The sequence below is a fragment of the Limanda limanda genome, chromosome 19, assembly GCF_963576545.1.
Source record: "Limanda limanda chromosome 19, fLimLim1.1, whole genome shotgun sequence".
NCBI lineage: Eukaryota > Metazoa > Chordata > Actinopteri > Pleuronectiformes > Pleuronectidae > Limanda > Limanda limanda.
The window spans coordinates 9,569,549-9,586,089 of record NC_083654.1 but is presented as its reverse complement, the minus strand read 5'-3'; the positions used below and the strand labels follow the sequence as shown (position 1 = coordinate 9,586,089).

The window sequence follows — 16,541 nt, the reverse complement described above, 5'->3', positions numbered from 1 at the left end:
CTAATATCCATCAACCTTCTCCCCACACAAAGATTGCAGGGGGGTCAAATAATACTAAAGGACTCTTATCTTAACACCAAACAAAATAAATAACATTAGAAAAAGTCCAATAGAACTAAACAAAAGCAAGGGGGCTGCGTTTAAGCTCATGACCCTTGATTTTTTTTTCTTTTTGAAAATGTGTTTCCCTCATAATCCGAGCTCGTGGCTCCTGAAGGATCCTTTCACAAGTGCAACAAAATGCAAAACACAATTCTTCAACTGCGGATAAATAAAAAAACACGGACAAATTCACATTAAAAATGAATAACATACGTTCATAATACCCTGTTTGCGTTTCAGCTTTAAAAATAAGATGTAAAAAGAAACAAAAAAAGATTAAATAGGCCTATGCATATACTGTGCCCCCCTCCCTCCCGCTCTAGAGTCCTACAGCCCAGATAAAGGTCTTTGAAAGACAATGACACGAGCAAATAGAGGAAAAAATCCAAGCAAGTCGTGATTATTCATCCTACGCTACTTCACACATCAAAACTATAGAAAACATAAACAAAAGCGGAGAGGAGGTGGAAGCCGTGATGGAGGCGCAGAGAAACAAAGCGGTAATGTGTCTGTAGGTGGGTAAGACAATGGGCGGAGTGATCCGAGCTGCGCCACCGCTACAGATGCGTCAGCTTGGGCGCTTCCTGGATTCTTCCCTGAGAGTAGTGCGGCGTTAGGTCTGTGTACGTCGGTGTCGGATCACACACTCCGTGGTGCTGACTGTTGCCCATTGTGATTGCTCCATTGTAGTCCATGTTTGTGGACGGCGGGTGCGAGAGGTGGGTCAGACCGAAAACGGAGGCCCCGGAGTTGGGCATAGACTCGATGTAGCCTCCGCCGACATACACGGGGCTGCCCTGCATGTGCGTCCCGTAGTTGCCATTGCCTTGGAGAGGATGCGCGTCATACTCGGGCGTGGCCGAGTCGGTCCCGGGATACCTCTTCTGGGAGGGCGGGCAGTTGCTGAGGGAGCTGTTCAAAGGAGGGGGGTAGGACGGGGCCATACCGTACGCGTTCTGGTGCGGTTTATTGTAAGACGTCGGCGACTGGGATTCATAAGGAACACTGTTTACAAGAGAATGCATAGAGTTGAGGTATCCTCCGCCGCCGGAGGCCGGGCCCCCGGGGCTCCGCGGGGACTGTCCGCCAGGGGAAGGCATCATGCCCACGCCCTTCTGATCCTTCTTGTATTTCATCCTGCGGTTCTGGAACCAGATTTTGATCTGTCTCTCGGTGAGGTTGAGCAGGTTCGCCATCTCCACCCTCCGGGGTCTGCAGAGGTACCGGTTGAAGTGGAACTCCTTCTCCAGCTCCACTAGCTGGGCGCTGGTGTAAGCTGTCCGGGCCCTCTTCGACGCCGCTGACCCTGGGGGACTCTTGTCTCCGGGGCAACTGTCGACTGTCAGGGAGGAGGAGAGGAGGGTGTCATTCAGTAATCCATTACAGACAGAGTGAGAGAGAGAGAGAGAGAGAGAGAAAGGTACAGAGGTAGAGACAGGAGAGTGAGAGTGAAAGCAATATCGTGTGACAACACGCACACAGCTGATAACAAACCTCTCCACCATCAAGAGGGGTGGGGAACACTACTAGATAAATATGTGTTCCAGTACTGCGCATGTGTGTGCGCGCGCCTGAAATACATCACAACAATTTGACAAATCTCTCCCCCCCCCCCCCCCCCCCCCCCCCCGCTAAGCACTAAGGGTTATCATCAGGGCTCCATGAGACAATTAACAATCGATGCATGCACACGGCACCTACAGTTACAGCAAAGCACAGAAAGTAAAGGGTAGTGAGTCAGAGCTGGTTCTGGTGCCAGGTATCCTGAGATTTCCAACTAAAACATTTTGACCCCCATCTTCCCCCGTAGTCGCACAGCGAGCACACGCGTAATGCAAACACAAGCATTATGTATTCCTCGGGGTGTATGAAGCAGCTCGCCTTGCCCTCGCTGATAAGCCTCGCCTTCCAAGAGGGCTGGAGCTTGGCTGCAGAATAGCAAGGTGTTGGTCTACTTACCGCCGTGGCAGACGGCCAGCACTTAATAAATTTCCCTACCTGTCGCCCAGACCTGGAGCAAGAGGAATGCAGCAGACACATCCTGACCTCATGTTACAGAGATACAAGAGTTAGCACGTAGAATTAGGGATTCCCATGTACTGTGTGTAGGGCAATCACTGCTAACGACAATGATTATTGGAATAAAATCTGAATTTAAAGGCTATCGCTATAGTTTATAAGAGAGGCTGCTGCGTACTAAGTGCACGATTGCTTTTCATAAATGTCAGCACCCCAACGTGTTGTTAAAACTAATAAAAACACTTTCCCAGACATAAATCACACCGACACTGTTTCGCCTCCATCATGACTGTAGAGGAGCATCTGTAAGTTACCATAAGAAGTGAGCGTCTCTGAATCTGTTGGTTGTCTGTAAATAAACAAAAATAAACAACCATCCCCACCCCCCTCCTCCTGACGTTTACGAACTTCTCCAAACAGCAGAATCTGATTTGTTCATACGCGCGTAAAACATGAGAGGTAGCACTTTTCGAATCGTAAAAATGTGTGAAAATACCATTCCATAATAAAAGGCGGCATATTGTGTCGATATAAATGTAATATGGAAATGAGCATCTCTGAATCTTAGGTTAGCTCCTTACCCCAATATGATATGCAAATGTCAGCAAAGGAGCTTTTAAACATGTCTGCACATCATTGTGACGTCAAAAACGAATCACAAACGTTCCCTAAACGGGAGCCTTGGATTTGGAAAAATAGAAAATGTGCCACTCTGCTTTGCATTTGGAACGACAAAATTAAATTTGGGAATTTAGCATCTCTTAAATTAAAATGTGGTCTATTTCGGTTGAGATCATTAAAACACAAAGTCCACACCCTGACCCATCAAGTTTTCCTCTCGTCAAAACAGCAGCATGTGGCTTGTATAAACGTGCTGAAAAAACGTGCGTAAAGTGCTTTCCATAAATGTTAGCACTTTTACCGGTTGTTAAAAACTAATGAAAACGCCTTTCCAAACATAAATCAAAATGAAGACACGCCACTTCAGTGCTACTGTGCATTACATTTCTCACGTAGCCTACAATTACTTCCTTAATTGAACTGTTATCCTCAAAATGTATGAAGAAAAAGGTAATAAGCACCTCTAATTTCTTATCTCGGTTCTGTGTAAATAAACACACCCCCAACAACCCGCCACCCTCTGACCCACAGAGCCTCCCACTAATAAAACAGCAGGACAAACCGAACAACTGTTGTGCGTGTTTGTTTGTTGTCTCTCCGGGAACATTATGTGATCAGTGGAGATGCGTGTTTACAGTAGGGACAGGTCAGATGCAGGGCACGCAGACAACACTCGGTGGAGTCTACTTCCAATGTGCAGGCACGGGATTCAACCCTGGAGTCTATTTAAAGTCTGTGCTGTCACTTTGGAGAATAAGATATAAGGTGAGTTAATAAGACTATATAAGATTTGAAGAAAGAAAAAAAAACCTTGAAACAAAGTGGATGTGAATACAATAGAGTCAACACTATGTGATATGAGGTGCTGGTTACACTCTGTGTGCCTTTTCTTCTGAATAATTTAGCTGCCTACAGAATTAATAAAGATTATATAAATGCAATATAGTAAAACAAAGACCTCTCTTACTCTGGCACAGAAATGAAATATAACCGGCTGATGTCCTGTAGGGATTTGCCCACCCCTCCCTCCCTCCCTCCTAACCCCTCACCTGCTCAGCCACCCACACTCTATATGTAACGTGTGCTCCATCAACATGTATGTAACTTTGCGGTCAGAGGCTATCAAGCTGTGTGTGTGTGTGTGTGTGTGTGTGTGTGTGTGTGTGTGTGTGTGTGTGTGTGTGTGTGTGTGTCAGTAGCAGCAGTGTTTAGGTTCCAGGTACCTGAACTGGTGCTACCGCTGGGTTTCTGCTTGGTGTTCTGACGGGACTCCTTCATCCAGGGGAAGATCTGTTTGCCTCTCGCGTTGGTGGTCGGTGAGGAGTCGTTCTTGGCACCGGGCTGGCTGGACCCGTTGCTCGCGTTTTGGCTGATGGCACCGGGGGATTGGGAGGGAGGGGGCGGACCTGACACCGGCACCTGCGGTTGATTGCTTTCGGGATGGACCTGGGACTGCGCCGCCTGAATGGCTGTGGTCCTGTCGCAGCCCTCCGCCATCTCCCCCGGCTTCTGCAGCGCCACGGAGCCGTCAGGAGACTGCAGGGAGCAGGCAGGTCGATGGTACTCACTTTCCACATGAGAGGCCCGGGGATATTGGACCTGATGGGCATCATAACTGAAGCCATTTGCGCTTTGATATGGGTAGCCACTGTAAATTGCGGAGCTGTCGTAGTAGGTTGCCTTTTGCATCTCGCCGTTTCCCAATATTTATTTCAGAAACTGACAGGGTCTTGACACCCGTGTAGAATAACATTGGCACCCCGTGGTCACGTGACGCCTCTCCGCCAATGGCCTCCTCGGGTGAACCTAGGGTTACAAGAAGCACTGTGAGGAGAAGAAATGGTGGCGATCCATCTTACTTTTCAATACAAGGCTGACACTGGAGACTATGGAGGCAAGATAGGGCCAACAGTCCTGTAGACTATTACCGTTTACCTTATGGCTTACACGGGGCACAAAGGCACGAACTAACCTTGCATTACCATCTGTGCCGAACAACATTAAAATAAAAAACCTTTTTCAAAAGAATTTCATATTGCAAAATCAATTCAAGGGCCAAACAAGAAACTGCATGACATTTTTAAACCTATAAAGAATAAAACAGTTACAGTGTGGAGAAAAGGGCTAAAGTGCAAAAAGGGGGGGCTGGAGGGAAAGCTTGTTAGTGGGTTACCACACAGGAAAATAATATTTCTGTTACATTGTTATTCTACCAACAGGGCTGTCAACAGTGGATCTAGTTTCCTTGTAGCAGCTGAAAACATCCCCCGTGTCCCGCAAACGTTTCAGCGCATTTTAGTTTTTTCACCATGAGTTAAAAAAAATAGCCTCCTTCAGTGAACAGCCACCTGGCACGAACCAAAAACAACCGCATTCTCTCCTTGTCTTTTTTCTTTTGTTTTCGTTTCTTTCTTTTTCTGTCTCCCTTTGCGTGGTGCAAGATAAATGGAAAGGGCCACGAGGAAACCTGAAAAACCGGGCGGGTATCCGTGCATCTCCATGACCAGACTATGAACTTTTTCCTCGCAGGCCCGGTAGTAATGGCTGCTGTCGGTGCCGCCTGGGCAGCGGGCCGTGGCCGTGATATATGGGGGGGGTCAGTGAGCCGGCACGGCACGGCTCGGCTCGGGGGGAGAGACCAAGCCACCGGTTCCAAGGCGCATGGAGACGCGAGGACGGCACAGCCAGAGTCTGCTGCTGAAGCACCGTAACTCACGCAGGTAACCACGGGGATCCGCCTCAGAAAGATTATTGGAGATGCTTTAAACTACAGTCGACGCAGCAGGATACTTTCTAAATAATGTGACGTTACTAATGAAATATTAGAATAGTTAATGTTTACTACATTTAAAAATAGTAAAATACAAGGCGTCATTAGAATACAATTATAGTAATGATAATAATAAGAATGTGCAAAATTAGGAAAGAAAGTGAACAATTTCCAGTATAAAAAACATACATTTGCTGTTATGTTAAGCAATATAAAGTATTAAAGCAAATCCAAAGTTATTGCAACGTATTCAATAAACTTCATATTTTAGCTGCTTAAACTAAAAGGCCCTGCTGTTGAGTCTGATAGTAAAAACCTGAGCCCAACATTTACGACGTTAGTCTGTAGGATGGTATAAAACAATAACTTATTTTTAATTTCACAGTCCAAGTGTATATGAGAATAAATGTCTATATACATAAGGACTGTGAGGGTATTTTCATAAACTGAGCTGAAAGAAGTCATAGGAAACCGTCGAACACCACTGGGGTTTTGCATGGGAGCAAAACAAGAAGCAAATCACTAGAAAAATGAGCCCTGGGCGCAGCTAAACCGCAGAATGAAAGAAGGTGTCTCCACCGTCCCATGACCTGGAAAAGATATCAGAAAGCTCTGCGGTGAATATGTCCAGACGCGCCATGGCGATAGTCATAAAATGGAAAGAGAAAGAGAGACAAAAGACAGACTCGAGCTGTGTGCGCGCAGCTCTCTGCTCCACGCTGGAGAAATCTGGCTGCCTGACTGTGTGTGTGAACTCTTCCTGAACCGAGATCTAAGTCATACGGTGATAAATCACCGCACGACACACAAACTCCGCCATTTACAACCGAGGGAGCCTATTTCTGGCCTGCTTACCTTATCCTCTGACGACGAATGCACAGCAGCGAGCAATACTTTCTCATTCAGCGACGAAATCGATCAAAGCAGTAATCCAGGGGAAAAAGTTTAAAAGGCAGGGCTGGCTGGGTGAAGCAGCAGCAGCAGCAGACTGCGCCCTGCCATGCACCAGGCATTAGCAGCCACAACAAAAAAAGGGAAGAGCAGAGAGAAACCCCTTTCCTCTGTTCCTTTTCTTTTTTTCCTCTCCTTACTCGACGTGGATGGGTAAACCGAGATTACGAAAGCAGGCGTGAGCAGTCGGGTCAGCGAGATAAGAGTTATCTGGCCCCAGGATTGAATTTATCGTCATGCTATAGAGCAATGGCCAGGGCTTCATACCAATATTAAAGGCAGCCAGGGCTGTGCTGGGCTATGCGATCCTTCACCAGTACCATGCAGACACCAGTGAACTGCCCCGAACCAGAGCGTCACCATAGACAAGAAAAATTATGCAAATGAAGTAGCGCCTTGGAAAGCCAGTTCAAATCAAGTGGCTGCCTCTCCTCCTCCCCCAACCAAATGAGGTAGTGTGTCAAGAAAAAACATATCGGTACTTATAGCATGAAAGTCCATCCCATAAGTGTTTTAAATCTGTTTTGTTATTATTTACCCCGCGTCCTGCAGCTGGAATTATGAGCCCAGTGGATGAGACGTTGGAGAGAAGGGAGAATACAAAGGAATAAGCAGGCGCTGACCGTGCTGCATTTTCATTTGCATGGAGCATAAAGGGCTTCTATCAACAGCTTAATCATTAACCCGCAGATTTTGCATTTATTCCTCAAATCTTTAAGCACAGGCTATAGGACGCTCTCGTCGTGTTCATCCCCTCGCCCCGTGTCCCACTATCTGCATGGCTTCTGGTGTGGTGAATACAACTTTTATCTGTTATATATCTTTTTTAGATATTACAAAGCATAACAACCTCAGATCATGTCCGTGTTGAAGTATATCAAGGGAAAACCCCCACGAGGAGCAGGGTGTGAAGAAGTTTCATCACCAAGAGGCAAAGCGGGAGACATGCAGCCTGGAGCAGGGGAGCAGAGAGCCGGCAGCAGAGGGAATCCCTCTGCATGGCGAGGCGGCCTTTAACAGCCAAAAGGGAAAAAAAATCAAAGAAGGAAAAAAATTAGATTTATGTCCTCTCAGCTTCCTGAGGCTGTAAACAAGTCCAGAGCTGCAGCTTCTCTGCTGCTTTCAAGGCACTATTTAAAACAAGGTAGAACACATGCACGGACGGCGTGGGAGGGTGAGTGGGACCAAAATCCACGCGTGAGGATTTTTTTTTTAGCCAACTCGGCTTTTTCTTTTCCCAACCAGAGCAGTCAACATTGTATAATTATTTACTTCTTTGTGTTTTCCTAAAATGCTGATTCGCCTCTCTCTTTAATTTGGCCCTGAGCAGGAGGTTAAATGTCAGCGAGGTGGAGGGTTTGTTGCTGCATCTGCTGTGCGTAATAATGCAACAAAAAAAAAGCGACGTGGGAAAAAAAAAGAAATCTCCAATGCCGATGAAAGACACAAACATTTTCTAAACTTCAGTGGAGTAAACTATAGCGGCCACAAGCAGATGGCTTTCACAGAAAGTAGTTTTTGAAGGGAGCGAGGCAGCGCTCCAAGAGCTGCGATTCCCCTCGTCACTTTTATAGTGACAAATTACACCACAAAGACAAGTGGAGGAGAAGGAATTATTGCGCACGGCCTGGTCGTATCGCTGCTGCAAGGAAACCTTACGAGCCACGCGCTGCCTCTCTGAGAGCTGCTGTGGGCGTGTGTGGTACTTATTAGAGATTGAATAAGGATATCACCATTGAGCATTCATAACACAAATCAATAAAGATATATGGACTTACCGAAGGCGGCTCAAGGTGTCTCGGAGACCTTGCGATGGCCTGAATTCACTCGGCTGGATTTCTGCAATGAGGAGTAGAAGAAAACATCATTGTTTAAAACGTATTTTGTAAATTATATCATTGTGAATATTATTTTCAAGTAAGCGATCCTTGTATATGCCGAGGTATACATTGTAGATATAAATAGTGAAGCTGATGTTATTGTGCGTAAATGTTTGGGCCCTGCATGTGTTTAAATGGTGCACAAAGACACCAGAGCTAAATCTGATCAAATTCGTTGCATGCATTATTAAAATTGCATTGTAATTTGATCAAATTCTCTGTTTAACAATACGCTGCATTTTTGTAATAAAAACATTTTCAGCTTATTGAAACCGTAAAATCTAAATCCCTCAAATATCACCCAGAATAATTCCATCCATAAGAAACACGAGATTATGAAATACTAATGAACAAAACGCATGAATTAAAGCCTTAAATGAAGACTATTCTGGGACAAGAACAACATCTCGGCCAAGCATTGCGGCACTATCACTAAAACATAAAAATGGGTCTATGCAAATAACGAGTTTGTTGTTTCCCTGCTGGCTGCTGAGCATTTTCCCCACAAACTGATCGAATAGTCATTAGCTCTCCTGCACCATCTTCCCCAAGTCCCCGTGCCCATAAATCAAGCTGGAGCGCCGTGACCCCGGCGCGGCCGCGCGGTCCTGGATGGCACTCTGTCTTCCATTATATCCTCGTTTCCCCGGCGGAGCGACACAACCCCTCCGCTTTCCACTACGTCTCATGGAGCTCATCTTGATGTACCATTTTACGCACAAAAAAAAAATAAAATACACGCGTAAAAGACAGAAGATTTTGTTTTTTTTATAGGACAGGTTGCACCTTGGAGCGGCCGCTTGCTTTGTTTGGGTTTTCCTTGGATATTTAAATGGCCGCTTTATTTACAAACGGTTACACGGGCCTGTTTATCCCAAATTGTAGCGTGAAAGATATCAGAACTGAAATATTGAGCCAAAAGCAGATTTATTTGAATTACAAAATGGAACAAATCCCTGTGTCTTTTACATGGGTATAGCTTTTTTGCTACCTGTTTATTTGGTAGCCCTGCAAGAAACCCCTGGACCCTTTTACTGACCTCTGCCTCTCGCGGCAATAACTCACGACAGTAATGAACAATCGGCGGAAATACCTCAAAATAAAATCCATCCTCCCAAAGCTCGGGCTCTGACTCTGTCCGCGTGGAAAAACATATCCGTCCGTGACAGCAGTATAATACATCCACAAACCCGGGATCCTCTGTCTTTTCAGTCTGCCTCCTCTTTTCTTTTTTCTCCCCCTCGACAAACAAACTACACGGCCCGGACTCTCCTCACGGAAAGTGGGGGTAACCCGCATATAATCAGCATCATATGGCCAGACCGGGGCTCCGGTTTTCTTCCCCGTGCCATAACACACCGCGCAGTATTATGCGCCGCGCTCACGTGACGCAACGTCAACTTAAATCCCTTTATTTGAGCCCGTGAATCATTAATGGAGGCAGTCGTTGCCCCCGAGGAGAAGCGGATCAGTTTGGAGGGAGAGAAAAGAGAGGGGCTGTGTGACAGTGCGATGGATCTGGCAGAGGAGCGCGGCTCTCGCAGAGAAGCAGCTTTTTCCACGTGTCGCCCATTCAGAGGGAAGGACTGCTCTGTCAGGTTTTAAGTGCCATATATTTGGAGCCTGTTAGCGGCTGAAAGAGCTAATCCTGCTGTATTATCCCCGATTTCAAGTGCAGCCACGGCTCGGAGCCAGGCTACAACCCAAAGTGTTTTGCACTGCAGCGTGACAATTCGCACTATGTGAGAACGAGGAGGCTTTCCCTACAAAACACCATTTGAGGATGGCATCGTGATTACTCATCACACCAATAAAGCTCTCCCTCTCTCATTTCTCACTATTGCACAGCCGGGGTTGCAGAGTGCATTACACACTGCTCAACTCAATATCGCCCCCCGCTCTCATGGTCAGACTTGGGCTGTGGTATCACTTAGTCAGCGCCTGCCTCTCCATCAGCACAAGCCTGCATGCTGCTGGCTAAAGTGGAACAAAACGTCACACGTTTACCTGTCCAACATAAGGAGGCTGTGAGTCCCGGTGGTCGTGAGGGGTGCGTGTCAGTCAGCAGTGGGCGGAAAGTGGAGGTGAGGTAACCAAAGAGTGGCTGCTCGACCCCGCTGATCAGAACAGGGACCCCCATTAGACCTAACATGCACTTACGCGTTTCCTATGACCAAGTGAGTGATGGTAGAAATCACAGGTTTACGCGAAGGTTGATTTTTGCAGCTTTTGCATATGGGAGGAGCAGGATCGTGTGGCAAAAGTGCCGACTAAGCCACTATCTTGGCCACTATAACTTTAAACAAACGTCTTATCCAAAGAGTGTGGCACGCGTGCGTCGTGGAATAAATCTGGCTGCAACCTTTCTAGGTTTTGCCAAAAGCCAGAGCCCCCGGAAGAGCTCCTCTGTTTTTCGGCACCGTTTGGCGCTTGTTTTCCGTCAACGCCGAGCAGCGGGCGTGGAAAAATCCCAACACAACTATTAATCATTCGGGGCGGACATGGACGGCATCCCACTCCCACATCAGCCTTTGTCCTCTCAAACTACAACTTGAGCGGTAAACTTTTAAAGACGGGAACAGAAGCAGCACCAGCTCTCATTAATTCACCTTTAACACTGACCAAACCGAAGAGGAGGAATGTAAAATGTTGAGGATTAAAAGTGAACTTTTACGCACAGCTTTTTTCACGCATGACGGTTATGAAAAGAAGATTGTTTCTTGTTTGTGAAAGAGAATGCATGTTTGTTAAATACGTTATTTTGTTCCCTCTTTGTCCTCCTACAGGTGGAGGCTGTCACTGGGATTACTGGGCTCGACCTGACCGTGCACTGGAGCCTCATCCAACCTTGCCTTTCGCCACCGCACCTGAACTCTCCCCTGACCCGGGCAGAGGCACACACAGTCGAGTGGGTGATCTAAACCAGAGGCCCTCAGACTAACTTTTTCACATTTTGCCTAACTTTTTTTTTTTTTTACAGAATTGCTTTTTGCACGAATGTAGAAGTTGATTGATCATGTTTTAAATCTAATCTATTTTAGCATTAAACAAATGTTTCAGAGGTATTCACACAAATCAAGGCTCCTTATCACTGTCAGCGCAGAGGAGTACGAGGCGCAGACCTCTGGATGTTGGCCAGTCGGCGGTCCATATCTTCCCACAATGTTGACACTCGGAGCTCTTAACAGCCAGGCTTGGGTTACCGATACACTCAGCCGAAGATAACTCTTTCTGCGAGGTTTACACCGGCCAACATCAAGGCTAATGCGAAATTCAACGCCTTAAGCAGATAGGAGCCATCTCTCATGGACGCAGAGCAGCACTGGGGCGGATTATGGGACTGGAGATCTGTGCTTTTATAGTTGGTTGTAATAAAGCTATTTGATTTTCATGTTGAACTCACAGGCTCATTCTAACTGAAAATGTTTCCTGATAATATAGCCTAGAAAACTTTTTTTGTGCAATAGCTGCCGTTTCAATTTTGGAGGTAAGTGCAAAACAGGTCAAAAATAATACTAATAGTAATATTTATAATGATAGCCTACATATTTTACTCACCCTAAGAGCTTTGTTAATGTTTAACCTGTGTCTAAATTGACCATTGTGTTGACTCTAATGAAAGGCTCTTTCATGCTGAGTTGTCCTGACAACTTTTAGAAGCAACAAATCAGCCCTTTGCATTGTCACTGTCGTTTAACCACCTTTTCTACCATTTATGAAAATAAAAAGGGATGAATAACCACAGTCAAAATTCGGGGAGACAGTTCTTAGGCTTTTTGTTACATCCCTGAAAAAAATCAACCATTCAACACGAATGCAGACTTATTACTATAGGACCATACAACATTTTAACACTACGGCTACATTTAATGTAGACATATCTCTTCTTTTTGATTTGAATTTTTTAATTTGCACATTTAGTTTTTTAAATAGTTTTAGCATCTTACTTGTTGCTTTGATTCAAAGGATTAATAACTCTTGAGAAATTGGACCTGCTATCATGCATCATATTTTCGAAAATGTTCAATATGATACAGTTGAACACCAATATGATCACATTGTAATGTCGTAAATGTTTGGCAATCAAACTGTGATTATCAGATATGGGAAAATCCCAAATTCAACGACCTTACAAAATACAAATAACATATCATTTTAAAATACATTTTGCAATTGACATCAACAATACAAATGTGATATGAAAGATAATGAAACAACTTAACTTCCGGGAGATTTTATATTTTATAAGATCACAAAACTAATGGCAAAGACATATCTTTCAAATCTACTCACAAGCCATGGTAGTGCGTGCCCAGCAGACAGAGTGGTGTCAGGGGAGAAGAGCTCTGACTCGCACCCTGCAGAGGATCACTTCAAATGAAAATAAGGCAGATTTTCTGATCTATTTCTGACCCCCGGGGTATTCATTATTCAGCAAGTCACGTGGACGGGCGAATTAAAATTTCAGTACTTTGGAAGTGACCTCTATTCGCGAATCAAATGACTCCAAATCTGTAATTTAGCTAGTTGGGACTTCTCGGAGTCTGCAGTGCCAATCAGCTTCAACGCCATCTTCCGCAGAGCTTCCATGGCTGCAGGCAGGGCTGCACAGAGCTGACGAGGTTTTACAGAAGCGTGCTGCAACATTTCTGCGGGATATCTTGTCATCTTCGTTTTGTTCAGGTTCTACAGAGGTGTATGTTTAACAACTGAGTGATGTACTTTAAAAAAATCCCCAAAAAAGAAGAAGCAGATTATGTGAATATGTGGATTTTACATTGCGTATTCTGGTGAATGTACATTTGATCAAATTTACCAATAAATAGTCGGTCCATTTATTACACAATAACTGACGTAATTGTTAGTAAGACACCATCGTTGCTACAGCAGACTAAGAGCCTTAGTAGATTACATGCACAATACCAGCATGTCTGTGCTCATATCTGCCCTCTGTGCGCGGCCTGACAGGGGTGTTTCTGTGATGGATTGCAGAAGAGCTGTCTCTAAGGCAAATTTTGGGGAAATTCATGGCTTGGATTCACAGCTAAACACCGTTTTTGTTTCCGTGCTGTCTCTGGGCAAAATCTGAAATGAGAAGAAAAAAAGGCTCGCGGACGTCTCGGTGCTGATGTATGGTCTGAACATTGTGTGTGTCGAGAGGTCAGGGGTCAGAAGAAGTGCTCCGGGCCGGTGATTGGCCAGAGCTGGCTGTGTCCCCTGGTTGAACTCTCTATTGTTTGGATGTAGCAGGTAGTGACCAACACTCACACTCTGGTGCACTGAGGTTGGCTGAGATCACCATAATGGCCGCATAAGAACAATACGTGTGTCCGGATATATTTAACTATTTGGGGTTTTCTTTAATATTCGTGACATTAGCAAAGCCTATAACACGAGGATCCAACAGTTGACACATGATACCCCTACTTAGTTTGCATCCATGAAAATGCGCATGAGAACGGTGCACATTTTACGGATTTCAGCCATATGAGCATTGAAATACTCAAAATATGGTGGATGAGTACTTTTTATGGGATGTATTATACCCAAAGGCATACATTACTTCGAAGAGCCCGACATAAAAAAATCTGTAATTCAAGTAATTCTAATAAGACGGCACATACTCATAACCTGAATATATTAAGGTTTTTCTCTCTAAGTACAAATGTGTGTTTAGAAGAAACTGTGCAACCTTGCGGCCGGATTACCAAATTAATCTTCTCCGCAAATACCATAAACTCTTATTGTCTTTTATTACAGTCAGATGGCGTCAAAAAAGATCTATGGAGAATTTTCTCCATAGAAGTGTTGCTCAGTAAATTATCCAATGTTCAGACACGCCATTAGTTTTACGCACGCGTCTCCAAACACTGGACAAGTGATTGAAATGCTCAAATCGCGTTTCAAATACGATTTTAAAAGTCAGTCCGTGAATGAGAATAAACAGCATGAAAATAATATTTTTTTTGGTTTGAGATTTCTATTCCAAAAATTGGGAGTACATTAAAAAGATATACACCAAATCTTAGACTTTTACGCACGGCTTTAACAGAGCATGTTTCGCCCGAATCAAACCAGTATGGGCAGTTACAAAATATTTCAAAGTCACGTCAGATTTATATGTGAAGTACATATTTATTTCACAAGGACAATTTGATCCTACACTAATCTACATCACAACGGTCATTACTGAGACAACACATACAAATATTCACAGTTTAGAACAACAACACAACATGGGACGCACTAGCACAAATAAAACTACACCTCACGACACCAACGAACGGAATTCTAGTCGACGAAATGCTTTTCTTATTGTGCCTTCATTATGATTTGTCTATGTACATTAAATGTGAAAGTCACCTGGACTACATTCAACAGTAAACCAATCCACTCAGACACACAAACTACACTGTTACTCTGGCTGATGCCATACCTCTAAAACAGCCGCCTGGTTTTCTAAACAGGCATCTATAGATTCTCGCTAAATATCTTTCAAGTATATTAGAACTTTCCATGAGCAATAATACAAAACTGAAAAAAAAACAATATTCAAAAAAGGAACATATAAAAATGAGCTCGAACGTACTTTTACCTCACTCAATTTTAACTGTAACGGTACATTTTTGATCCAAGTCCTATGTCTGAGTGTGCGTAATCCTTCTTTCATAATAATACACAAATATATAAACACTTCAGTTGCCACCGTGGCATTTAAAGGTGAATTTCAAGCTTATATGAAGAGGGCGAGGACGAGCGGAGAGGGAAAGGGTACAAAGGACGTGACAGGGGCCCAATGGCAGAGGCACGGTGAAAGAGAGAACACCATGTGTGTAAAATACTGAGAATTGGTCCAACAAATCCCACTTGTGTTATTTGCCATCTCAGTCTGGATTGGGTTTTTGTGGGGTGGGGTGCGTTCATGCACTATAGACCTGCGGTGCACGGCGTGGGGACAAGCTGCTGGCCTGTTTTGATCTGCTGCTGCTGCTGTTGCTGGGGCCCCGAGGCTGAGGCCGAGGTGGAGGAGCGGATCTTGGTGTTGGGGAGCTTGTGCTCCTTCTTCCACTTCATCCTCCGGTTCTGAAACCAGATCTTGACCTGGCGCTCAGACAGACACATAGTGTGCGCAATCTCCACCCGCCTGCGCCGGGTCAGGTACCGGTTGAAATGGAACTCCTTCTCCAGCTCCAGAGCCTGCTGGCGGGTGTAGGCAGTGCGGGACCTCTTGGGCACTCCTCCAGTGTAATTGGGATTGACTGGAGGGGGAAAAAACAGCCACACATAGGCAAGCAAGCAGGTGTTATATGCTGGCGTTAATTCCAAACCAATATAGTTCCTCCACTGGACGCATAAAGCGGTGAAAAAAAACAAAATATTTGTGGATTCAGTGTGCAATAGCAGCCGCTCTGTTTATTCTATTCGGTCCTGTTTCAGTTTACGAACATGACCTTAAATGTGGAGATGCCGAGTGCACAAGCATCCGCATCCAGGGACAGATTAAGCGTAGAAATGATTAACAAAACAGCGGGGTTGGATATTACAGTTTGGCTCGGCTCCAGTGGCGGAGGTAGTTTGGGTTAAAACGCAACAAAGGCACATGGCCCCGACAGACGAACATAGGCAATAAAATTTACGAGGGTCCTTAATTACCGACCCTGCTGCTCGATAGTCGTAAATTGCTGTATGGGCTGCTACTAGTGCTGCCTCAATGGGCTGGCGTGTGTTCCAGCGGTTGTTTCTCAGTGGTTCTGCTGTTTAAACATGACGATAACTCACCGTTGTTAACGTGGACCTTTTTCATCCAGGGATAGACCACCGGCTCCTTGCCCTTCGCTACGCCGGGATATACCTCAGTGGCAAGGCTGCAGTCTTTGCTGGCATTTGCTCCTGCGCCACCGTCTGGGGCCGCGGCGAGGCGAGGACCGTGGCTCTGTGGAACCGGCTGCGGCGGTGCGTGGTGCCCGTCGCCGAAATCATCGAGTCCGGTGGCGGGGACGTTCGCGTAGTCGTATCCCGATTCCGTGTAGTTTGACCTCGGATAGGATGGCTCGTCGTGATGGGGGAAGCCCGTATCCTTTGGCCGCTCGTAGTAATCACCGGGATTGGGGATGTATCCGCTCTGCTGGTATTCGTCGCATGGAGGAAAGGACGGCTCGATATAGTTGGAGTTTATCAAGTAGGAACTCATGGTCATT

The 16,541-nt window shown here is 45.3% G+C and overlaps 2 protein-coding genes across 2 annotated transcripts; both read right to left on the bottom strand.

Annotated features, from left to right (window-relative positions):
- Window positions 1-570: 570 nt before the first annotated feature.
- Window positions 571-4,452, bottom strand: hoxa3a (homeobox A3a). Its single transcript, XM_061093169.1, has 2 exons — window positions 3,966-4,452; window positions 571-1,441 (listed from the first exon to the last, which is right to left on the bottom strand). Exons 1-2 carry the CDS (start codon window positions 4,429-4,431, stop codon window positions 660-662), a joined length of 1,248 nt encoding a protein of 415 aa, XP_060949152.1. The 5' UTR covers window positions 4,432-4,452; the 3' UTR covers window positions 571-659.
- A 10,059-nt stretch (window positions 4,453-14,511) lies between these two features.
- On the bottom strand, window positions 14,512-16,540 carry hoxa4a (homeobox A4a). The gene is made up of 2 exons (XM_061093170.1): window positions 16,123-16,540; window positions 14,512-15,602 (listed from the first exon to the last, which is right to left on the bottom strand). Exons 1-2 carry the CDS (start codon window positions 16,538-16,540, stop codon window positions 15,271-15,273), a joined length of 750 nt encoding a protein of 249 aa, XP_060949153.1. The 3' UTR covers window positions 14,512-15,270.
- Between the last annotated feature and the right edge of the window lies 1 nt (window position 16,541).

Excerpts from the sequence above, each read along its gene's own strand:
- hoxa3a (XM_061093169.1), bottom strand. The coding sequence starts at position 4,431 with ATGCAAAAGGCAACCTACTACGACAGCTCCGCAATTTACAGTGGCTAC. Across the intron at positions 1,442-3,965 it reads CAGCGGTAGCACCAGTTCAG|TCGACAGTTGCCCCGGAGAC; the intron begins GTACCTGGAACC and ends CCTCCCTGACAG.
- hoxa4a (XM_061093170.1), bottom strand. The coding sequence starts at position 16,540 with ATGACCATGAGTTCCTACTTGATAAACTCCAACTATATCGAGCCGTCC. Across the intron at positions 15,603-16,122 it reads AAAGGTCCACGTTAACAACG|TCAATCCCAATTACACTGGA; the intron begins GTGAGTTATCGT and ends TTCCCCCTCCAG.